This window comes from Fusarium odoratissimum (assembly GCF_000260195.1).
Source record: "Fusarium odoratissimum NRRL 54006 unplaced genomic scaffold supercont1.6, whole genome shotgun sequence".
In the NCBI taxonomy this organism is placed as follows: domain Eukaryota; kingdom Fungi; phylum Ascomycota; class Sordariomycetes; order Hypocreales; family Nectriaceae; genus Fusarium; species Fusarium odoratissimum.
Genome location: NW_022158692.1, coordinates 223,830 through 247,930, shown reverse-complemented (window position 1 = coordinate 247,930; position 24,101 = coordinate 223,830). Strand labels below are relative to the sequence as shown.

The following is a 24,101-nucleotide window of genomic DNA, read 5'->3' as shown; positions in this document are numbered from 1 at the left end:
AATCAACTCTGCTATCATCAAAATGGGGCAAAAAGATATAAATCACTATCATCGCACGATCCATCGTTCATATCTAGGTTCGCAATCGCTGATGGATACCGGCAATCTAGGTGGACTCAACACGGGAAGGCCGCGCCTCTCATCGTTCTCGTTATGGTCTTGAACGATAAATTGGGTGGTCAAGGCTGTGACACTAAGCAGCATGGGGTTAACCACCAAAGCTGGAAATGGTCACATGGGATCATCTGGTGCCGCTTATACTCGGAGAGAGGGGACTCGTGTCTTCAATAGGCTTCAATACTTTATTCAGCCCCTGGCGAGGACCCCAAGTTTTGCATGCTGCTGTCCCGTTGAAAGACGCTGGATAAGTCAGCGGATTCATTGGCAACCGGAAGCCCGGCACCAGCTTATCTGCGGGTATGTAAATACCTTCCTAAAGTGGTAGGTCGGGATTCCGTGGTGGTTGTGCGGGGCCCAAGATTTGGAGCTATCAGCGATAGTGATACGTAGACAGGCCGTGATTTGCTGTCGAGGTTGCAGTGGTAATCCTGAGGAACTGTTCTAGAACAACCGCCCGCACGAGGGGAGGAAATGGCACCATAGCGCACTAGCTATGACCGTTTTCGCGACGTAACAGGAGTTTCGGCACAGATATGGTACACAGTCAGAACTTTGGTCTAGACCAGAAAAGGCTAATGCTCCTTTTACGAAGGACCCATCGCATGACTAGCCTGTCAAGTTCAAGTTTGGAGAGACTCTGGGGTAAAGAGGAGCTGAAGCTTTGCTTCGTTGGAGAAAGACTGTTCTCCCCTGTAAGTGACCGCTCGTCGGGGACGCCAATCCAATAGAAATGGCCCAGCAGGCTCTCCCTATCTGTAGAGCTCCAGCGCTATCTGGAACGGGGTGGCGCTGGACCCAACAAAAGGCCGTGGCGAGCCTGGGGCCATGTCCTTGATAAGAAGGTCGGTTGGTCGTATTTTTGTCTCCGTGTTGGTATGGTGGTCAGATTGTAAAGTCGAGAAGCATTGCTGATCGCTGACGGGTCATCTTTACCAGTAGATTGGTCCACGCATGAAGCCTCAAGATATCTAAAACGAATGCAACGTGATCTAAATGTGCTGTACGCATCGCCAAGATTGACAAGAGATGCCAAGTCGGCAGCCAAGATGCGCCCAGAGATGTCAAGGAAACACGGCGACAATTGAGTTTGGGTGTGTGGCAACCAGGGTAAAACACGGTCGTCGCATTGGAATGTCTCGTTTTAATTGCAGAGACAGGGTTCTAGACGCCCCCCCCCCCCCCCCCCCTTCTCGGGGGAGGAGATGATATCGAGAAAGAACCCCGCCAAGCCCATCACTTGCTAGCGTCGCAGTAAAGCTTATCTTAAGCTTGTTCAAAGCTGCCTAGCGTCGCTGGCGGGCTTGGCACATAAAGACACTGAGAGCCCAGGTTTGCGAAATGCTCTTGTTTTGTTTTTGAGACAGACATTCTATACTTCTCTTCTTCACTTTGACACTTTTTTACTGTAACACAGTAGAAACGTTGCCCAGCATGTCTTCGTCACCGCACAAGGATGAGGTGAACTATGAGACGAAGGACGAGACTACGGTCACTGTACCTCACGATGAGGAGACAGGCACAACCACGGGCGAGGGCCACCTCAAGCGTGATCTCCGCAGTCGACACATGCAGATGATTGCCATTGGAGGTGCCATCGGTGCTGGTCTGTTCGTCGGTTCTGGTAGTGCTCTTCACAAGGGAGGTCCCGCGTCGCTGGTAATTGGTGAGTAACGCCTAACAAAACTTGATACCGACGACCAATGCTAATTAATTCTCGCAGGCTGTAAGATACTCCCCCGCTGACTCGATGTCGCGCAATGACCAACACAATTTAGATCTCATCATCGGTGTCATGTTGCTCTGCACCAACCTGGCCCTCGCCGAGATGGCTGTTCTGTACCCCGTCAACGGTGCCTTCTACACCTACATTGTCCGCTTCGTCGATCCCTCTTGGGGCTTCGCCTGCGGTTGGGAATATGCTCTGTCCTGGCTCACGGTTCTCCCCTTCGAGTTGATCGCTGCGTCAAAGACCATTGAGTTCTGGCGCACTGACATCCACATGGTTCGTAGATCTGATCTGCCTTGGCGGCTTGGCGATTGACCCCGTCGTCTTGGCATATGCACCTTGACGTTTTGACAGATTCAATTAGCTAACTTTGTCGCTAGGCTGTTTGGGTCACTGTCTTCCTTGTCGCTCTCACCATTGTTCAGATCTTTGGTGTTCGTGGTTACGGAGAGGGTAAGCACTCATCATCGTCTCCCCAGTGTCACCGCTAACGCGTCGCAGTCGAATTCGTCCTGTCCGCCATCAAGATCTGCGCTTGCTTGGGATTCATCATCCTCGGTATCATCATCAACTGTGGCGGTGTCGGTGATCAGGGCTACCTCGGTACCAAGTACTGGCACGACCCTGGTGCTTTCACCAACTTCAAGGGCTTCTGCGCTGTCTTCACCGTTGCTGGTAAGTCTTTCGTACTGCTTCGCCATCAGCTCGCTAACAACCCTAGCCTTCGCTTTCGGTGGTACTGAAATGGTTGGCCTCGCTGCCGCTGAGACTGCTAACCCCCGAAAGTCTGTTCCCACTGCCTCCAAGCAGGTCTTTTGGCGTATTGCTCTCTTCTACGTCATCAACCTTTTCATTGTCGGAATCATTCTCCGATCTGATGATGAGCGTCTCCTCGGTGCTTCTGGCGCCAACACAAAGGCCTCGCCTTTCGTCCTCGCCATTCAAGATGCAGGCATCAAGGTTCTGCCCTCCATCTTCAACGCCGTCATCACCATCTCCGTCTTGTCCGTCGCCAACTCGTGTACCTTTGGTTCAACCCGTACCATGCAGGCTATGGCCATGCGTGGCCATGCCCCCAAGTTCCTGAACTACATTGATGGCAAGGGTCGCCCCATCTACTGTGTCATCATTCAGCTTGCTTTCGGTCTGCTGGCTTATGTCGGAGAGTCCAAGAAGGGCGGTACCATCTTTGACTGGCTTCTGGCTTTGTCCGGTCTTGCATTCCTCTTCGTTTGGGGCACCATCTGCCTCGCTCACGCCCGCATGCGATCTGGTTTCAAGGCCCAGGGCATTGATCTTAACCTTGTCCCTTACAAGACTCCTTTCGGTGTTTGGGGCAGCTATCTCGGCGTCTTCCTCAACGTTATTGCTCTTGTTGCCACTTTCTACTCTTCGCTCTACGTAAGTTCAGTCTACCAAGATGAGATTCACTCTCGTACTAACATGGCACCAGGCTCCCGATGGCTCCCCTCCCAATGCCGAGGCTTTCTTCATGTCTTTCCTCGCTGGTCCCATCATTCTTGTCCTCTACCTTGGTTACAAGGTCTACTCTCGCGACTGGAAGTTGTACGTTAAGGCCATTGATATGGATCTCCAGACTGGTATTGTCCTCCTCGATGAGCCCGAGCATGAGATTCCCTGGTCGTGGAAGAATGCGCCAAGGCGCTTGCTCTCGGCTATTATCTAGATACCTTGGCAGAAATTGTCTTTAAATAGTTTGCTCCGGGGCACAGTAGTTTAAATCTCATTCAATATACCTCCGTCTTACTGTCCTCAATGTCATGTTACCCCAAATCTATCCGACCGGCAACAACGCAAGCGACCGAAGGGCTAGGATCGGCTATTATATGAATCTTAATTCCAATCTTCCCCAGCTTTCCCCGCAGATCGACTCGCATTATTTCTCCTTTCGGATTCTTGCCTTACGGCCCTGCATTGCTACAGGCGCGCATATTTCGCAGTCTTACGTTCCATCAACCCATTTCCCCCCTTTAGCCTGAGTTGACAAGGTCGCCAAGCGCCTTCAGGCTAAAGGCAAACTGTCCCCATGGGGAAAAGCGAGGCTGGCAATGTTTCACTCAAAGTGACAATAATGCACAAAGAAACAAAGCAATCACAAATGCGAGTCTGATATTGGATAATTTTGTCGCTTCTATTCGGCCCGTTACATCGTGTATGCCTCTTTGAATTAGCCGAAATTGATTCGTTGCTTGTCATGTACTGGTAATACAGACACATGGATGACACAAGGATTTATCCTGCAGCCTCAAACTGCCGGGTGAGATTTCATATATAGATACAGATGCAACAGCAGCTCGTTGCAGTGAATTTTCTCTGGTACTCCAAGCAGTTGCATCGAGTCCACTGTGACTCTACACTTTCCCGCCTATACAGCCAAGAAAACCGAGCCAGCATGGGTGTTGCAACGACTACGGTCGGCACTTACGATGCCGCCCTACAGAGGCGCCAGGCGCTTATGGGTGCCAGTGGCGCGCGAGCCCTCGTCAAGAACTGGAAAGTCGCCCGGATTGCCGCGTTTGCCTGTATCGGAGGTATTCTCTATGGTTACAATCAGGGAATGTTTTCGGGCATTCTGACAATGCCGTCTTTTGAGAGACGTAAGACTCCTCTTCCTGTTTTGTAGGGATTTGCTGACATCTATAGACATGGGAGATTATATCAAGAACCAGACCAAGAAGGGTTGGCTTACATCTATTCTCGAACTTGGCGCATGGCTTGGAACTGTCATGTCTGGTGCCATCGCAGAATTGTGCTCCCGTAAATATGGTATCTTGATCGCTACTTGTGTCTTCATTATTGGTGTCGTCATTCAGTCCACTGCCATTCAAGCTGGACACAATGTTATTCTCGCCGGACGTTTCATCACGTATGTAATTCCAGTCCTCTTTGATCTCAGCTAACATCTCTAGTGGTATGGGAGTCGGTAGCTTGTCCACCATTGTTCCGCTTTACAACTCCGAATGCGCTCCACCGTATGTTACAACCGACGCTACTGAGATACGGAGGCTTACAGTTTTATAGTGAAGTTCGAGGTGCTTTGGTTGCTTTGCAACAACTCGCCATTACTTTCGGCATCATGATCAGTTTCTGGATCGACTAGTATGTCAACATACCCTCGAGACTATCATATACTGACAATCGACAGTGGCTGTCATTTCATCGGTGGAACTGGCGAGTCTCAAAAGGACGCCGCTTGGCAAATCCCCATCTGCCTTCAGCTCGCCCCGGCTCTTATCCTGCTTGTCGGTATGGCATGGATGCCTTTCTCACCTCGATGGCTGATCCACCACGGAAGAGAAGAGGAGGCTAGAGAGGTCCTGGCCAACCTTCGAGATCTCCCTACCGACCACGAACTTATCGAGCTGGAATATCTCGAGATCAAGGCTCAATCACTCTTTGAGAAGCGAAGCTTGGCTGAGAGGTTCCCCCATCTTCAGGAGGACACAGCCATGAACACCGTCAAGCTCCAGTTCGTTGCCATCGGCGCTCTCTTCAAGTCTAAGGCCATGTTTAAGCGCGTCATTGTCGCTACTGTGACCATGTTCTTCCAGCAGTGGACGGGTATCAACGCTGTAAGTTACTCTACTTTAACAACCATATATTCCCAAGCAGCTGACAAGTAAAGGTTTTGTACTACGCCCCTCAGATCTTTGGACAACTTGGTCTCAGCAGCAACACTACCAGTCTCTTGGCCACTGGTGTCGTTGGTATTGTCATGTTTATCGCCACTGTTCCTGCTGTCTTGTGGATCGATCGACTTGGCCGTAAGCCTGTCTTGACTGTTGGCGCCATCGGCATGGGTGCTTGCCATCTTATCATCGCCGTCATTCTGGCCAAGAACATCGACCAGTTTGAGACTCACAAGGCCGCTGGTTGGGCTGCTATCTGCATGGTTTGGCTGTTTGTCGTCCACTTTGGATGTGAGTTCACGCCCAGCTCTCTTTCGCGGACTGATGCTAATGATGCTAGACTCCTGGGGTCCCTGTGCCTGGATCATCGTCGCCGAGGTTTGGCCTCTCAGCACGCGACCTTATGGTACTTCGCTTGGTGCCTCAAGTAACTGGATGAACAACTTTATGTATGTGACGTTGACTTGGTATTCTTTGCGCTAGCTAACTTTGATCAGTGTTGGACAAGTTACACCAGACATGCTGGAAAACATTACATACGGAACCTATATCCTGTTCGGGTTGCTCACGTGGATTGGCGCAGCCTTCATCTGGTTTGTTGTTCCAGAGACCAAGCGACTGTCACTCGAAGAGATGGTACGTATCCCTCCAGCTTTACTAGCACAGCACAGTTACTGACTGTTCTCAGGACATCATCTTTGGATCTGAAGGAACTGCCCTTGCTGATAACGAGCGCATGGCTGAGATTAACCGTGAGATCGGCCTTGAGAGTATCATCTACCGTGATCAGTCCTCCCACCACGCAGAGGTTCCGGAGAAGGAGATGTTGTAATAGGTTGAACAAGAGGCTGCGGAAGCTAGCTGTCACAATTGGTTCCTTGGAGATGATATTGGTAATAGACTTTTCGCACAGATTGAACATTCAGAATAGCTACTGTCAATTGAGTCTTTCACCCATACTCTACCTAACATTTATGCAGAATTGTTATCCATATGCTGGCCGCCCTGCCTAATCGATAATAGGTCTGAACAGCATTGCTTACAAGTCAGAAAGAGACTATGGTCTTCCGCAAACTAATATCTGTCAATCAATATATTTAGCCGCCGTATAGCCAGTTCTTAGAACACTGGTATTTAGTTACCTTTATTAGGTAGGGTTCATTGCTTGCATAAACTTTATCTGGCATATTATCAAGATTGAGTTTGTGGGGCAGAGAGATCACTTCAAGATTCTGACATTACGTAGATGAAGCCTATTTTCTTCGGCCTAAATAAACCAAACAACAAGCATTTATCAAGGTCCATAATGATTCAAGATGACTCACTTCGATAAATTTCCTCTTCCGTCAAAGAACTGGGCCTGTACTCTACGCTAACTCCACGCCGTGACATGCCTCGCCACTGTTTTTCGGAAAAGTGGCAGCGCCGGACCAATCGGAATGTCAGCATAACCAAGATGGCATCGTCACTGTATCCGAGCGCGAAAACTCGTTTCTGGCGAGGACTCATGCAAAAATCTCTACTATTGAGGTTCCACTTTGGGTCCATCTGAAATGACCTTTATGAAAGTGCAGGGCAAATGTCTCAACGACTTAACTATTAAATGGTAGAGCTTTAAATTCCTGTTTTACTGCTCATTCATTCTTTGATTAACACCCATAATAGTAATCAATGGCTATCCTTTCCTCTCCGCTTGGCCTTGGCGTCTCCCTGATAGCCATCCTAATCGGGGCTATCATCTTGGCCAATAAGAAACCAAAATTCCCAATCATCAACAAATATCCCAAAGACTACTTCCACCGTCAGGCGAATCACGAGTACAAGACCAACGCGAGAAGGCTACTCAAAGATGGCGCTGCCAAGCATGGCGAGAACCCATTTGCCATCTTGGTCCCAAATGGTATAAAGACAATTCTGCCACCTTCTTGTGTCGGCTGGGCCAAGAACAACAAAGACTTGGACCATCAACAACTCGTGAGAGACGAATACTTTGCTAGCTACCCTGGTTTCGACGTTCAGCATGTCTTGCATCACCCGAATAGGATGGTCATCAACATGGTCCAAGGAAAGTTGTCCAAAACTGACAAGACTCTCCCTGTCATGAATAAACACATCAAGGCAGGCTTGTCTGATATTTGGGGAGAAGACAAGTCTTGGAAGACACTCAACTGGGAAGATGGAACTACTGGAGTTATTTCTCGTGCAGCAGCATCTATCTTCGTCGGACCAGAACTCGCTGCTGACCCTGAATGGCAAAAGGTCTCGAGGGCTTATGTTCTGGACTACTTCGGCGCTGTTGGAGAAATGCATTTGTGGCCCTCGTGGTTGAGATGGTTGGTTGTCTGGTATCTTCCAGGTGCCTCAGCTTGCCGTGCTGGTCTGAAGCGAGCACGCGAGATGGTGAACAAGGTCGTTCAGAAGAGACGACAGGAGGAAGAAGAGGCTAAGAACCAAGGAAAGGAGCCTCCTGCTTACTACGATGCCCTTGCTTGGACTCTTGAATCGCCACTCGGAAATGAGTTTGAGCCTGCAGATGTTCAGCTAGCTCTGGCCATGGCCGCCCTGTTTACCACTTCAGAGCTTTTTCGCCAGATTTTGACTGAGATTGCTCGTCGCCCTGAGGTTGTTGAGCACCTGAGACGAGAGATTGAAGATTCTTCACCCGATCACGACTTTACTGCTACCTCACTCGTCAAGATGCAGTTGCTCGATAGTTTCATGAAGGAGACCCAAAGACAAATCCCCTCGCTAGGTAAGTTCTTATCGGAAGGCCTTTCGCACTTACTAACCCATTTAAGTGATATTGGAGAGATTGGTTATCCACGACACCCGACTTCCCGATGGCACTGTTCTTAAGAAAGGAACTCATATCGCTATCGATTCTCGAGAGATGTATGATCCCGCGAAGTTTGAGAACCCCGAAGAGTTTGACGCCTGGCGTTTCTACAAACGGCGACAAGCTGGAGACAACACAAGCTTGTTCGTGCAATCGAGCCCGGAGCATGCTCAATTTGGCATGGGTAAGCACCTATGCCCTGGAAGGTTCTTTGCAGGTAGCGAGTTGAAGCTTTGCCTGGCTCAGATCATACTCAAGTATGACATTAGATTGAAGGACGGGTGTTTGGGAAAGCCTACGGAGTTTGGCTTTTTGAGTGCCACTGATCCATACACCCAGCTAGAGGTTCGAAGAAGATAGTGTTATATACTATGTATTTATAATCTTAATAGACTAGCAATTCTTTACTAAATCAGAATGGATCTCACTGTGGGCAAAGAGTGCTTGTAGGCAAGGTCAAACGGGGACTGCTGAGACCCCAATTTGTAATCTTATTGCATTGTGTCTGGGGGCTTGTTCTTATCTATGGCAGAAAGAGTAATTTGTAGCTCTAACAAGAAGTCTGATCACTTCTTGTTCTTGTTCTTCTTCTTTCTCTTCTCCTTGCATTTATCGCACAACTTATCAACCACGGTATCAATTACCTCAGTTGGCCTTCTGCATGCCCCAACTACGCCTCTTGCCGGCGGACATGGGAATATGTCATTCCTTATAATTTTCTGCTTGCTGCAGTCTGGGCATACTTCCATCTCTCTGCATTGCCTACACATTGTACTGGTCTGTAGTAATAGGTGAAGTTGTAGATAGTAAGAGGTTGTTTAGAATGGTAGATTTAATTGAGCTGAGGTTTCCAGGTTACAGAGCGACAACGAGGCGATTGATACTCAAAGGAACATGAGTGGTTCTGTGACCAGTGATTTGTTGTTCATGGTCAACTATGCCGGCTACGATGTTCACAGCCAGAAGGAGCTTAGAATCACATCATTATCTGAACCTTGAATAGCTGAAACATGCCCCTTGGTATCTGTCGCCATGACCCACTGAAAAAGTCTCACCAACGGTTCACAGACTAGTAAAACATACACAGGAACTGATGGACTGAAAGAAGTCAGTTACTCAGGCTCACTCTTCGCGATGTCACGTGCTAATTCCTACTTATATCAATGGCATATTACAATAATACCGTTTTGTTGCAGAGTAAAGAAGGCTATAGATATGATGTACTAAGTATTTCTATCCAGGCTACTAAATATCGCAAGACATTACCTTATTTTCCAATATCCAAAACTTGAGTTATCCCCCCTCCCCCAGAATATATCAGCAAACCTCATTTCTTCTTACTTTTACTTCTACATTTAGAACACAGGGCTTTGGTTGTGTCAACCCTCCTCCTGCTGTTGCCACATCTTCCAAAGAAGCCTCGAGACTGGGGACAACAGTGGTCAGCAAACCGCTGAGTAAGAAGGATTTCACAGACACGGCAGACGGTTTGATATATTATTTCTACACACATAATGATGTTATTAAATCGACCACGGTAACAGGCCCCGAACTGAATTGATCGTGTTACAAGTTGATGTACACAATATCGAGTAGGTGGGAATCGAGTATGACTAATGGAGAAGTGAAATGCAAACAGCAACATGCTATCAATTATAGTTTGGAGATCTTGAAGCACATCAACATAGCTCGTGATGATCGATATGCGGTTAAATAGATATGTCAAGATGCTTTCTCTATCAAAGAACTGGCTACGGAATACTTGGTTCACAGAGTTGAGTGCTTAAAGAAGCTTCTCAACTGAATGATTGAGAACACAACGAAATCCTGTTCAATGTTTAGGTAGGGACAACCTTGCACTTCTCTGTTATCGAGCTACACAAGATTGGGAGGATGTGTCTTTTAGAGGGCTGTCACATCTTGCCTTGGTCATAAAATTGTAACAGTCGAGGGATGTCGATGAGAGATTTATCAGGCATTAATGATCAGTGTAAATTATAAATAGCGTAACTGTGTTATATGAAATGGATAATAGTAACTGTCGTCTCCTGATGATAGTGATTGCACAGAGCTCAGTGAATGAGGCCATCATTCTTGACCTGTTCGAGGTACTTGAAATAGCTCGCAGTAGTGTTTCGTCGAAGCTGTTTGCCATACTTGATGAACGCAAAAGCAAGAGAAAACTGCGCCATTGCAACAAAGGCTGCAACAAGGAAAGCGTTCTGATAACCCATTCCTGTAACCCAGGGAGTGACACTAAGAGAGATTAGTAGATGAAAGCTTGAAGGATGGTGAGTCACTTACCCGTAGCCAATGGCAAAACTCATGGTGTTGCGAATCAGAATGATTGTGACAATAGCGTCGGAGCCAAGCTCAGTATAGCAGTCGATGCAGTAGCTAAGAGGAATCTGACAGCCTGCAGTGATTGCGGCACCTAACATTCCCATAGCGATCAAGAGTCCTGACCAGTGAACGTGATGAGCCGCTCCAACGCCCCAGAGTAGTAGTCCACCTGGCACGGCCAGAAGTAGAACAGCGTAAAGCCACAGGCGGTATTCAGGCTCGCGGATGCCGTTACTACGGCGTGTCAGGTAAAGGACGAGCTTATCCCCGACTGGGCCAGAAAGGAATGACCTGCTTCTTGTTAGCTCATGTATGGTGGGAGTTGAAAATCCGGCCAGGCCTACCCAACAAAGACTCCAATGACGGTGGCGATGTAGCAAAGACCAACAGTGCTTGGCTTGAATGAATAAGGAGGAGCCGAGAGAATGATCGACGCTGTACCATTGAGCACATTGAAGTAGCAAATAACAGCGCCATACATGAAGCCACAGAACACAACAATGGGCAAGAAGAAGTACTTGAAGGGTCGAATGAGCATGCCCTTCAGAGGAACGCTGCCTTGAACATGCTCGCTTCGGAAGATCTTGATTTTGTCGAGGAAGGTCTTGGAGGAGGGGAGGACGCTGCCATTGACGACATCTACATTTGATGTAGTCTGCGACTCTACCTCTTTCTTACCATCGCTGGGAGACTCGGTCGCTTTGTTGATATCGACAGTATCGTTGAGATGGAGTGCGGTGGCTTTTCGGTTGTACTTTGTTTCCTCCATGAAGAACAAGCAAATAACGAATGCGATTGCGTTAAAGATTGCGCACCAATGCTGCCCGATGAGTCAGTAGCGGAACTTGCATCACTGTCTGTTACTTACCAACACCCATTCCCAACCTTGTCCGTCGTTGATGAAGCCAGAAATGACAGGTGCTACAAAGTTTGCACCTCCGAGGAATAGAGCGTAGTAAGCAATGTAGGTGCCTCTCTCGTGGGCAAAGTACTACACGAATGAGTGAGATTAGGTGAGGAAGGGCGGTTGACTCGGCTACTTACAGCATCTGACACCGAGATTTCGCAGAGTGACTCGACTGGGGCACCAAAGGTCCCTTGGAGGACCTTGTTGGCAATCCATTGGCCGTTGGTCGTTGCATGCGGGGCCCAGATCATGATTCCCTGGCGATGATGAGTTATGGCAGAAACGCGTAAGGAGGGATAGACTTACCGTTGTTCCCAGTAAGGACAAAAGGTAAACAGGACGTTTACCAAACTTCTGTGCCAGAGGCTGCCAGATCAGACATCCCCATCCAAAGGTCAAAAACATATATCCGGTTCCAGAGTTCAGATCACCGACACTGAGGCCAGTGGCAGCTGAGATCGGAACAAGAACGGAGTAAATGGCGGCCGAAGCAATACCAATGGCAAGGCAGTACCTGTTCATAGGGGCTCAGTTCTTGTTTCCCAACAGTAGGTGGCTGGACATACACGCATAGAGTTGCCATAAGCAAAGTCTTTCTCCATCTGCTCCAGTTCAAAGGATCATCTGGATCTTCAGAGGGAGTTGGAACAAGAACGATATCTCGATGGCCTTGCGCGTGGCGAGTATCCAAGGTGCCATCAAAGTCAACAAGGAGGACTGTCCCGGGGACAAAGTCCGACACGGGCGGTGGCGAGTTGTCGTCTGATCCCATGATGAAGCATATAATAGATAGAACAAGATTGGTCAATTTGTGACTTGAGGTCTATGGGTCTGTGAAGTTCTGTTTCTGGCGAACAGACCAGGGATTAAATACATGCAATGAAGGCATACCAAGCAGCCGGAACGCGATAACACCTTTTAAACATAGCGCCAACTACTAGATCGCGATCTCCCCATTGCCCAGACAGTCTAGATCCTCCTTCAAACGTCACCTTGTTCTAATTCCGCAGTTGATCACGATAACATTTAATCCGGGGGTGGACCCCAGCCTGCGGGGGTAACAACCAATGGCTGATATTTACGAGTTTTAGCTTATCTTTCAGTTTGGCGAACCTTTAACCGATTCCAGCATGAGACCATGTCTTGACCAATCATTGACTTTTGCGAGGCGTCCCACCAATAGATATGATTACCGAAAGATAGGTTATCTTGAAAGAGGCTTCCAACAACGGCATTTCGCCCTCAACGAGGTATGCATCATATGATACAGAATCAGTGACATGTCTGAAGTCGGCAAAGCAGGCCCGATTGGGTTTCATTGAGTATGAATATAAAGATGCGTTTGAAGCCAAGCTCTATCTGATCATCATTCCTCGTAACTTTGCCTCCATTACCTTTCCATCATACACCATGGCGTCTGTTGTTGAATCTCTTCCTCAGGGACTTGTCTCTCATTCTCAGTCCCAAAAGTCCGCAGACACTTCTGTCCTGGCCGATTGGGAGATCCAAGCTGAGAAATGCCGTAAAGTACTCCGAGAATCTCTCAACCCAGATTGGCTTCTCCCAGCTAGGCAACTTCCATCTGCTGAACAGCTCAATGTTTCCACTTTCATCGAGACATGCGGCTTCCTCTCTACACGAGAGTTGGAGATCACAGCTACCAGCGCAACGAAACTGGTGGAACAAATGGCTTCCGGCTCTCTGACGGCTGTTGTGACTGTCACTGCATTTCTCAAGAGAGCTCATATCGCACATCAACTCACCAACTTTGCAACTGAGTTCATGAATGCCGATGCACTCGAAGCCGCTGCTGAACTTGATGCGTACTTCAAGGCAACCGGCAAAACCAAGGGGCCCTTGCACGGTATCCCGATCTCGACCAAGGAGCATATTGAACATAAGGGACGGATTGCTCATTCGGCTTACGTCGCCCTTGTTGACAATGTTGCTGAAGAAGACGCCTTGATAGTTCAATGTTGCAAGGAGGCTGGAGCAGTTTTCCATGTGCGAACCAATGAACCTCAGAGCGTAATGGTTAGTCGCTCTCCCCCCTTCCCCTTCCGATGACCTGCCAGTGACGATTTAGCACATTGACTGTTCCAACCCAATCTATGGCACAACGGTGAACCCACACAACCGAACATTGACATGCGGCGGCTCGAGCGGCGGAGAAGGTGCTTCGTTGGGACTCCGTTGCGCAGCCTTGGGCATTGGTACCGACCTTGGAGGTTCTGTTAGAGTACCCGCTGCCTTTTGTGGCGCATATGGACTGAGGACTACCGCACTGCGCAACCCGTACAAAGGCGTATGTCTCCCTGGTGCCGGGCAAGAGAGCATCCGATGCGTTATCTCACCTCTAGCCAATACTGCAGAAGACCTTGGCCTCTTTCAGAAAGCTGTTCTTGATCAGGAACCCTGGGAGGTTGAGACATCGCTGGTGCCTCAGCCTTGGAAGCAGGCTAGTCCACTAAAGCCTGGAAGCTTCACTATTGGTGTTATGTGGGAGGATGGGTGAGTTCTCTTTCTTTTCCTGTGCCTATCAGCTAACTGTTGTCATAGCCTTGTCCGACCCCATCCTCCAGCCCTTCGTGCACTCCGATACGCCAGTGAAAAGCTCAAGAGTGCAGGCATTACTGTAGTCGACTTCGAGCCATATAACCATCAAGAGGGCATGGATATTGTTTCAAGACTGTACTTTCCTGAATGTGCTGTAACACAGAAGGATCTCTTGGAAAAGGGAGGAGAGCCTGTTGCGCCACTGTCGGACTTTATCTTCAACTTTGCTCCGCCAAGGCCACTTACGATACAGGAAAACTGGGCTTTTAATGTTCGAAGAGACGCCTTTCGAGACCAGTAGGTACACAGAAGCCTGGAGACTAACTTAGCTGACTTCTTTAGGTACCACAAAATCATGAAGAATCGAGGTGTTGACTTTATTCTCTGCCCTGCCTATGTCGGGCCAGCTGCAAAGTTGTGCGATGGACATTACATTCCTTATACAGCCATCTGGAATCTCCTCGACCAACCAGCCATTACATTCCCGACTGGACTGAAGGTTGAGCCAACCGATACACCATACTCTGACTTCAAACCCCGATCAGCAGAAGAGGAAAGAGAATACAACAAGTGTAAGTAATATTGCTGGAGCCTTTGCTGATTCAATGCTGATACAAGAGTAGACTCGCCTGAAGAGTATGCTGAAGCACCATTGGCGTTGCAAATTGTTGGTAAGCACTTCCGCGATGAAGACACGGTTGCTGCTGTAGAGTTGGTGTCAAAGATTGTCCAGGGATGAACAGGCTCAAGCCTCCAGATAGATCTGAATAACTGCATATTTAGGTCTCGTATTATGAATGAAATACATAGCAATTTCAAGCTTCTTATAAACTTTCTAGAGCGTAAAGCCCGATACCATTCATGGAGGACGGGAGGCTTGTGACACCAGTATTGTACTCTTTATCAGCTATTGGAGTCCATTAGCTCAGAGACTACTGGTGAAGACCAAGAGGGCTAGCGCCAAAGTCTGTCTCTTGTTATCGCCTGCTGCAGCTTAAAACCCCAACTTCCCCGCTTCTGATTTGACCCCAGTGCCATAACTTGTCCGCTTTCATTGCATGCATGACCATTCAAGATTCAGAGACATATGAGAACATCACCGGCTGTCTGATCATGCCAGACGCTAAATTACGTGCGAAGACTGGCTGCGTCACATGTGAGCATTGGGAGTTTAAATATATGCGCTTACTGACCGATGATAGGCAGACAACGCCGAGTCAAATGTGACGAAGGAAAGCCATCCTGTCGCAACTGCTCTCGCTTTGGTCGAAGTTGTTCATGGCCCAAAGCCACTGATATGGCTGATAAAAGGCACCGCCGTCGACGTGCAACTCCTGCTCCTTCGTCACCCGCCAACGAGAGCACCTCCCCACCAAAGACTGACGAGATCTCACATGACATTGTCCCCATTCTGAATAATAGGGCATCACTTACAACTATCAACCATCCCCTCTTGGAAACGGAAACCGAGTTCGAGTTGATGCATCACTTTTACAACTTCCACTTCAACTCCCTTACTCTTCCAACAAAGGACAAGTCATACTTTTTTCAGTGCCAGTCAGACCTAATGGACATGATGTCACACAACAGAACCATTAAATATGCTATACTAGCCAACTGTGCTTCAAACAAACATGTCCTGATGAACAATGATCGGTATCGCCTCATAGCCTTGCGATACTACACAGAAGCTATGAGAGGGCTGAATCAGGAACTTGTGGACTTTTGTCCATCAGATGCCTATCGGCATTCGTGTTTATTAACGGTTGCATCATACTTATACGTTTATAATGTATGTACTCAATCATAATTCTGCCTCACTGTGATATTGGCTAACGGATTCTGCGCCCAGTTCTGGAGTCTTGATGCGATGTCGAACCCGAAGCCTCACGTTGTCGGGGCTGTGAAGCTGCTAAGCTTAAGGAACCAAGACAACAGTGCATTGATACCATTCATTCAAAGCTACGACAGGATCAACGTTGAAAGCGTGCTGTATCAGGGCTTTTTGCTATCTATCAGAAGGCCATTTAGGCCTGACTTTCGACTGGACTCCGAATTCATCACTCATGCTGAGGATTTGCTTCGCTCATACGACAACGCAAATCCATCTTCCTCAAAACCAAGCATCGTGCTTGGAGTACCCACTTCCCTGTATCGACTCATATTACGGATTGTTGACTCTTATAATGTCCCTCGAAACAGACTTTTAGATCACCTGATAGGCTTGAAGATGGAGCTGCAGTACTGGGAGCAACTGTTACTCGATGATCAAGACAGTCAGAACCTTCATCATGGTGATTCACGCTTCAATGACCTGATGATAATCGCAACTTCACTCCTTTTGGATCTAATCACAGAAACCCTGACGTCACGGGACGATACAGACTGTCCTCTTGTTTCGGCTGAAGATGCTGATGGGAAGCCTTGGCGATGGCAACTCGATTTAGCCATGAGTATCCTTCAATGTCCCGAGGAACATCAAAAATGGAGTAGTTGTTACCTAGGAGCATGGCCATTGTTGATACTCGGGTATGGTGCCAGGACGATCGAAGAGATTACTCTGGTGAAGGATATCTTGACAAAGATGCAACAGCGCATAGGATATGGCGAGGTTCAGAGAATACGCGAAGAGCTGGATCAGATCACAACGTATAAGGTTCCAGATGGTCGAATGTACAAAGAACTTCTCAGTCTCCCTCCACCGGATTGGGAGGAGGCAGATATTGTTTAATATAGCACGATGACCTGGATCTAATTACAACTTAGGCACTTGTGAGATCTGTTATGGACTTATGTGTTATTTGTAAAATATATCTTATATCTTGTATTGATCTATTATGCCTAGGGGTGCTATGACATAACCTGTATAAAGATACATAGTAGCTATATATCCCAACATAAGAAAATTTCTTAGTTGCCTGTCGGCCACTGTCCATCGAGGCTGGAGGATCTTACTCAGTGGCTAAAATCTAAGCAGCATCGCTCGTGGTATCTTCTGCCTCACTTGCGCCTGGTGGAGGGGGTCCACCAGGGCCTCCAGGGCCTCCTCCTCCAAAGTCAGGGTTGGTATGGCCGCCATCCTCATATCTGAAGACTGCAGGGGTAACCTTGTCAGTGGCAGTGATGTTGATGCCATAAGCCAGCCAGCCGAAGAGACCCTCAGCAACAGTGTCACCAAGAAGGGTCCATTCGACAACCGGGTCGTAGTCCTGGTTGGCAGCCTGAGCTAGAATTCCATCACCAGCGTTTGTGGTCTGAGCCTGCGTGTTGGTGTTGTAAGGAGCAAGAGCTTCGACGTCGTCGATCAGGTCCTGGTCGAAGTAGGTCTGCCCAATGTGGCTGCTGTAGATGACGTTTCCAAGGGTCTTATTCTGGTACAGAGTAGCGTTTGCATGAGCCAGGAGGTGGATATGCGTCGTACGGCCAACATAATGACCTGGGAAGATGGTCTCAAACTGGGCGACACCATCTTCATCAGTTGGCTGGATGCCCCGGCCAAAGGTCTTGTTAATGTTGGTCTTGTCAGCAAAGTTTCCGTTTCCCTGATTATTCACACCACCGTAAACACCAGTCGAGTTACAGTGCCAGATCTCGAGGTATAGCTCTGGCACAGGCTCGCAGGTAGCTACGTCGATGATTTGGTAGTCGAGAATAAGGTCAACGCCCTCCTGGTCCTCTTTCAGATTGCGCCGAACAGACTCGCCACTGACGTCTCGTAATTGTTAGCGCATGTCGTTTTGACAGCTGACCAACACTCACAGTATGGACCGAGGGTGACCTCGGGGGTTAGCACGCATGAGTTTTGGCCTGCAAAGAGGATCTCGGCGGGGGTGTTGGGTGTATACCCAAGGTCAGTCTTGTTGTGGTCCGTGTTGAGCACGTCCTCAAGATCACGCTTCTTGATACCACCTGAGGCAAGCCACATTAGAAAGAGACAAGCTATGTAATGAGTATTACTTACGCTTTCGGCGATGCTCCTCGATCAAGGCAGAACGACGCTTGATGTTACGCTCGGTGACACCTCTTGCCTTCAGCGTCTCAGCACAGTGACGGAGGGACAATCGCTCAGCGCTGGCTTCGAAGGAGCGACGCTGCTCAAGCTCATCGTGGTGGTCTTCGCCTGGATGGGCCACGGCCAAAGCAGCCAATGCCAAAGTAATTGAAGCAGAAAGACGCATGATAACAGCACAGAACAAAGACTGGTGTGAACGAGGTCCAATATTGGCATAACAAGCCAGTCATACGAGAAATTCAGTTCCCTTTATGCATTTTCAGACGGACTATCAGATCTGACTGTTCAGTTCTCAGGGTTGCATCACACCGTTATCCCACCATCGCAAATCACGTCTTTATCCCGTCCGTCTTGGCAATGTCACGTCGACAAAGTTCCGCAATGCGAAAATGGCCGTAGTTGGCAGGAGGATCCATTTCACATGTCGATCTGCTTGAACAGGCGTGATGGTTGCAACGTGACGTTAGTAAATAGTCTTTCCTAATTCGCTGCGATATACGTAACCCCATGGTAAATCATCGGGATGTGGGCAAACATACCTGATAAGGTCCACAGACGGCTCGGGAACCGACTCGTTAAAGAAGGTCAAAGGGCACAGCTGTATATAGACCCATACATGCAAGGTTTCAGATTTTCAGGCTTTTCAAGATTCTGCCGGCGGCACTGCAGCCGGGGCCGCGGTCGACAAGTTATGTGACCGTTGAGGCAATCACAGAGGAGAGCCACTAAAACAAGAATGTTTTAAGATTTAAAATAGGTACTCATGTAAGATAGTTAGAGGATATATAATGTATACAGGTATTGAAGCTTTCCTTACTTAAATTAGGCTCTCGCTTAATTACTTTAATTATTAAGCTTATACTTTCTATCATATAAAGCCCAATCGAAACTAAGGTTTTACAGATCAGGTTCTAACTTACCTATTACGGGAACGTTAGTTTAGTAGGAAAGCTAAAATAGTAGTGGGCTGATAAAATACCCTAGCTATAACGTAATTCACAGCCTATGAAGGGATGTCTAAGTTTGGGTTATATTTATCCTACTGATAGATGTTTCTACTCCCATTTTAAGTTATCTATATCAGTTTCTACTGAGATACTGTGCGCTGTTTAATCTTGATCCGTTATCTACACATAGACGACATATTGGCTAAGCTTCGTTCCTTTGGTTGCGCAACCGATAGAGTCAATTTGAGCCAACATGGTCAGTATCCCCATGTTCACAGATTTGTGTCCTGGAAATAAGCAGAAGTTAATACAATTAACTAACAACAGGTCCCGCCCGGCAAAGGACGGTAATAGCCGTGCCAAGTCTCATGGTCCACATTTCCCAAAGGAGCGACAGAGTCAGCACGAGGAGCGGATAAAAGGTGACCGACCAGTCAGCATACAGACAGAGAATAGACATCACCAGAAGAGGAGACTCAGCACTCCGTTCTTTTTTGGAGTTACGCCGAAAAGGCTTCCAAGAATGTTAGCGATTTTACTATATAAACTCGGGTAATACTTTATTTAAATTCTGAGAGTTAACACGTCTTACACCATCCTTAGAAATCGCTTGAGTTTACTTATCTCGACTTAAAGCTTTCCCGCTATCCTTAGGTAAGGGGTAAAAGAGTCCCTTTTTACTTTAATTTAAAGATAGAAAGCTAACCTAAAACTTCCAAGATTGTTAGTCGACTAATAAGGAACTCCATCTAGAAAGCAGCAAACCTATCTCTGTCCCCATCTCTAAGCTCTTTTCCCCGCTATCCGCCGACAAAAGCTGCCTGACCGACGCAGCCGGTGGCAGCGTAAATGCTATAGGTATATCCAGAACTTCCTCCTTGCCAGCGCCTAGTTCCTTAAAATATTGACTGGCCTTAGTTGGGAGCGCAAAAACGCTCGCCCATGCCATAGCCTGGATTCCCTGCAGGATAAATCTAGCCATGGGAAAATCACGCCCGATTTGGTGGAGCATCATGCTTGCTTTCACAAATGTGCTGCGAGCGGCTGGATCGTCGAGATACGCAGCTACAGTTCCGACCGAGTTGTAAAGCCCGCATAGCGCCATGCACGAATAATCCCGTACGGAAGAATGTTGTATGTATTGTGCCACAACGTCTGTGTCAATGCCAGCTAGTTGAATGCAATGCGTTTTGGCGGCTATTCCATTTTCGAATATTGTATCAGAACTTAGCGGTCGTAGAAGGCTGATTAATAATTCGTCGATGTAGATTTTTTCTCTGTTAGAAAGTGGAATACACAATGTAGGGAGTGATAAGTACCTTAGGAAACAGGTCCGAGGTGTCAAGTTCTCATCTTTTTTCATACGTTTTGGTAGGTTTCCGCTCCATTTCAAAACTGAATTATATAATTCTCGCCTTTGTTTGAGGTCCTCTTTGCTTCCAATCTCCTGTGATCGGATATTGCAAAACATTATCTCATACAGCATTTCCGATAAGTCACAAGTGGCATCTAGAATACCAGGCACGAACGGAGGCATGCCTCTCTCTGTTTGATGTAAGTCGCCCCATAAATCAAGATTTTCCGAGGGCCTGTCTTTTACATGAAAGCATCTTGGTATTGTGGGTGGTGCAAGTAGAGATTGGTTGAGATATACGTATGCTACAATACTGCATAAATTTCCATAGATATCAGCCTTCACTACTAAAATCCTACGTGAACTCTGTCGGTCACATACCTTTTAAAACAGAAGAGCCCCCAAGCAGCTTTCGATATGATTTCCCTCTGTCGTGTCTGGCCAGGGTCGTCTTTGATTTTATTGAACGTCCGGTCCAGATGGAGTCGACGAAACATTTCGTATGCAGCATACCTATACATCTAATACTTGAGTCAGCTATACTTCATGACTAAATGCTGGAGGTCGACATTTTCGAACAGGGCATTACCAGTCACGTAGCGAAAGCTATCAAAACAGCGCTGTCAGATAACTTGACCTAAGTACGTACCATGCCTGCTCGATCCATGCCCTGGTACGCCGAGAGGATAAACATTAGGGTGAGCCCTTGTACTGTTGGAAGTGAGGCTCGGCCGTTTTCCAAGTTTAGTAGCTTTTTTGCCTAATCCAGGAATTGTGCTCCTACGCTCTTGCCTGCGATAGAACTAAACATCTTTGCTCTTGCAGATGTAAACTATCAGCAGTCAGGTTTCTAGTTCCAGGCAGACAGATGAGACACAAAGTACACGTACACATCTAGAAGCGCAAATTGCATTGACAAGAAAAGGTGAGCAATATCTAGCTTTCTTGACGTCACCCCTATTCATATCTTTTAGAAAGGCTTGACGATCAATGAAGGGATAAAAAAATGCATCATCCCAGGTGAAGAAAGACGATATTAGTTGCGAAACAAGCCCATCGCCGGCAACAGCAGTCCAGGGCTTGGCATGTACGCGTATGGGGCTTTCACTCAACGTCTTAAGGTTCAGGGCGTCCACTCTAGGGTTCCAGCCTGTCGAGGTGATTTCGGGACGTGGAGATGGATGGTCTCTGAGTATGCTTGCGCTCCTTGCAAAATTCAGTACGGTGATAGGATCGTCTGCATCACGGATTCGAGCAAACGCCTGTCGAGCCTCACTCTCCGGAAGCCTTTGAAGGAGAGCATACAACTCCCGATGGCGCTCATTTTCAACCTGAACTGCCTGATGCCTCGAGGCGGATACGATCGTCTGATGATTCGCAACTGTCCACAAACATGGTACTCCTTTGCTGGTGCAGGTTTTGCAAATTGGTCGTTCGCCATTACATTTCACTTTATATTTCCAACAGCGGTTGCACGCCTGAATGACTGGTCTGGCCCTCCGAACTAGCTCTGTGCTTGTGACAGGGACCCCTCGTGATGATGATGAGTGGTCAGGACCACGAATCGTAGAGTTTGGTTCAGCTGGAAGAATGGGGTGGATCGCTGAGACATGATACACAGATGGCTACCTGGTCAGAGTTTGACTTATTAGTTTGAAGGCTCAACTCAACTTGTGACTGTAAATGACCCACCGTTCTGTTTGGCTAATCTGATATCGTACCTGGTGGTTACAAGTGTTTTGTCATGATGAAAGTTGCCAGGCCAATTATATGTTTTCTTCAAATTCTAGGCTACGTCAGGAAATTTGCGAAGCTGTCGAGCACCCTTTGACACCATGTAGTACTTACCAGGCAGATATTCTCTATGAATTGGGCCCGTGCGCCTAGTCTTTTAACAAAGGTGAGATTTGAAATAAGTCTAACTTAGGTCGGAATAACTTCAAAGGTCAAATAGGCACCAGCCTAGGCAGACGGCCCTTGGTTTCGCCGAGGCACCTATTTAAATATCGGGTCTGCCGATACATACAGTTTCAACGAACACTTCGCATCAATAGGTAGGGCCTTTAAATAATCACTATGGCGGACTCTCCTACAATACACTCGACTCTCTCCATCGTCTCGGGTCATCTCTGTTTCGGCTCCTTGCACAACATTTGGTTCGGTTCCTCTGCTCCCTCTCAAAGCCTCCCCGTTGCTCCGCCGCAACCAAGTGGCACAGTTAGAGCCCACAGCATCAACTACAACGTTGCCGCACAAAAAGGGATCTGGAATGTCTACAAACTTGTTGTTTCTGAGACAAGTGATACAGTAGCATGGTTCGTGGCTCACGCAGATATCGATCCCAGGCAGGAAGTCGATAAGATTCTCCGCATATCTGGCTCACCTTATGAACCAGATCATGGGAGCACGATAAACAACGACGCCACTTTTCAGGCCGGAGTTTTTGTGATTAATCGTTATGACTGGAGCTACTACGACAAACGGTGCTTTGATGAGATTGGTGAAGGCCAGGAAGAGGGCGATGATGATGTGCTGGCAAACTCCAACTCTCTTGGTCTTGTTGATCGCTCTGTTGTGCAAGAAATGGTCCAGCGATGGCAGGGCCAACGACCAAGCCAGCGAGATAGTGCAGAGCATGGAATCTGGTTGTATGTTCCCCATGGAGAATACATGTTTGGCCGCTTTGGATTCAATGATACGCACACCGCAGCAAGATCATTCCTGTTCTTCTCCGTACACACAGAGTTCACAAAGACAAGCTTCTTGGGCATTCCAGGAACACTGCGAGAACACATGACGCCTCAGGAGAGGTTTGAGCGCGAACTGCGTGAAGGAGTTGACTTCTCGGGAATGGAGAAGGTTCAAGACATGGTCTCCTGTCAATATGTTTCCCCGCCGCCAGTGTCTGAGCAGCTTGGTCCATACGATCCAAGCGACTATATTCTGAGAGAACAAGACATTGAGCCTTTGCGAAGCTATCGCGAGGAATATGTCTCCCGTAATGGCGCGGAACCAACTATCCATGGGTTCATCGATCCATTGAAGCAACCACTATTAGATCTCGTGAACGAGATGGCCCTCAGTTATCTCGAACATTTCGTCCTTCCTCATCTTGGAGGTGAGAATGTTGCAGAAATGGCTGAGACATTATTCCCTGATTATGAGAAGAATAGTAGACCTATCAGCCTAGACGTTGCCTCGTATCGTCATTTCACTCAGCCAGACCAAAGCCCGATTCTAGACTTTGACATGTCTCACGTGAGCGTTCGTCTTCGAGAGTTCCTCGAGTCTCACAGCCAGGATAAGTCCAGGGTCTTTAAAGACGATGCTGTGAAAGGAATCTGTCGGGTGTTGGGCTATATACTCACTGAGGTATTCGAGTTGGCTAACAATGTGGCTAGTGATTGCCAACATAATAAGATCCTGCCATGCGATGTTCGTCAGGCTGTTTTGCTCGATGAGGATATTCTTCGTTTGGTGTGTTTCTCGAAGATCTTGTGGGAAGGGAACTTGTAAATAGATATTTAAATACTGAATAGAAATACTTGTTAAGGCCAAGAAAATTCTCACCAGTACTGTGGTCGCGACGTAGGAGCTCGAAACTACCAGAGGAGAGATGATGGGAGGATGCATCAGGTGCGTTGTCAGCG

General features: G+C 47.7%; 7 protein-coding genes across 7 annotated transcripts; 5 read left to right on the top strand and 2 right to left on the bottom strand.

Moving 5' to 3' along the window:
• The first annotated feature begins 1,437 nt into the window (after positions 1–1,437).
• Positions 1,438–3,819, top strand: FOIG_04672 (uncharacterized protein). The gene is made up of 6 exons (XM_031202966.1): positions 1,438–1,783; positions 1,841–2,122; positions 2,227–2,299; positions 2,348–2,521; positions 2,568–3,247; positions 3,300–3,819. Exons 2-6 carry the CDS (start codon positions 1,868–1,870, stop codon positions 3,531–3,533), a joined length of 1,416 nt encoding a protein of 471 aa, XP_031066545.1. The 5' UTR covers positions 1,438–1,783; positions 1,841–1,867; the 3' UTR covers positions 3,534–3,819.
• A 273-nt stretch (positions 3,820–4,092) lies between these two features.
• On the top strand, positions 4,093–6,453 carry FOIG_04671 (uncharacterized protein). The gene is made up of 9 exons (XM_031202965.1): positions 4,093–4,464; positions 4,511–4,733; positions 4,777–4,839; positions 4,889–4,966; positions 5,013–5,439; positions 5,493–5,787; positions 5,837–5,945; positions 5,994–6,132; positions 6,185–6,453. Exons 1-9 carry the CDS (start codon positions 4,149–4,151, stop codon positions 6,326–6,328), a joined length of 1,794 nt encoding a protein of 597 aa, XP_031066544.1. The 5' UTR covers positions 4,093–4,148; the 3' UTR covers positions 6,329–6,453.
• Positions 6,454–7,167: 714 nt separating this feature from the next.
• On the top strand, positions 7,168–8,692 carry FOIG_04670 (uncharacterized protein; the record flags this gene model as incomplete). The annotated part of the gene is made up of 2 exons (XM_031202964.1): positions 7,168–8,248; positions 8,295–8,692. The coding sequence occupies 2 exons, from the start codon at positions 7,168–7,170 to the stop codon at positions 8,690–8,692; spliced, it is 1,479 nt and encodes a 492-aa protein (XP_031066543.1).
• Positions 8,693–10,404: 1,712 nt separating this feature from the next.
• Positions 10,405–12,354, bottom strand: FOIG_04669 (uncharacterized protein; the record flags this gene model as incomplete). The annotated part of the gene is made up of 7 exons (XM_031202963.1): positions 10,405–10,588; positions 10,637–10,966; positions 11,020–11,495; positions 11,544–11,666; positions 11,720–11,839; positions 11,889–12,096; positions 12,149–12,354. The coding sequence occupies 7 exons, from the start codon at positions 12,352–12,354 to the stop codon at positions 10,405–10,407; spliced, it is 1,647 nt and encodes a 548-aa protein (XP_031066542.1).
• Positions 12,355–12,992: 638 nt separating this feature from the next.
• FOIG_04668 (uncharacterized protein) lies at positions 12,993–16,869 on the top strand (the record flags this gene model as incomplete). The annotated part of the gene is made up of 8 exons (XM_031202962.1): positions 12,993–13,616; positions 13,669–14,093; positions 14,142–14,435; positions 14,481–14,710; positions 14,762–14,844; positions 15,171–15,294; positions 15,341–15,930; positions 15,991–16,869. The coding sequence occupies 8 exons, from the start codon at positions 12,993–12,995 to the stop codon at positions 16,867–16,869; spliced, it is 3,249 nt and encodes a 1,082-aa protein (XP_031066541.1).
• Positions 16,870–17,107: 238 nt separating this feature from the next.
• Positions 17,108–18,316, bottom strand: FOIG_04667 (uncharacterized protein; the record flags this gene model as incomplete). Its single annotated transcript, XM_031202961.1, has 3 exons — positions 17,108–17,850; positions 17,898–18,047; positions 18,100–18,316. 3 exons carry the CDS (start codon positions 18,314–18,316, stop codon positions 17,108–17,110), a joined length of 1,110 nt encoding a protein of 369 aa, XP_031066540.1.
• Positions 18,317–22,497: 4,181 nt separating this feature from the next.
• On the top strand, positions 22,498–23,967 carry FOIG_04666 (uncharacterized protein; the record flags this gene model as incomplete). Its single annotated transcript, XM_031202960.1, has 1 exon — positions 22,498–23,967. Exon 1 carries the CDS (start codon positions 22,528–22,530, stop codon positions 23,965–23,967), a length of 1,440 nt encoding a protein of 479 aa, XP_031066539.1. The 5' UTR covers positions 22,498–22,527.
• Between the last annotated feature and the right edge of the window lie 134 nt (positions 23,968–24,101).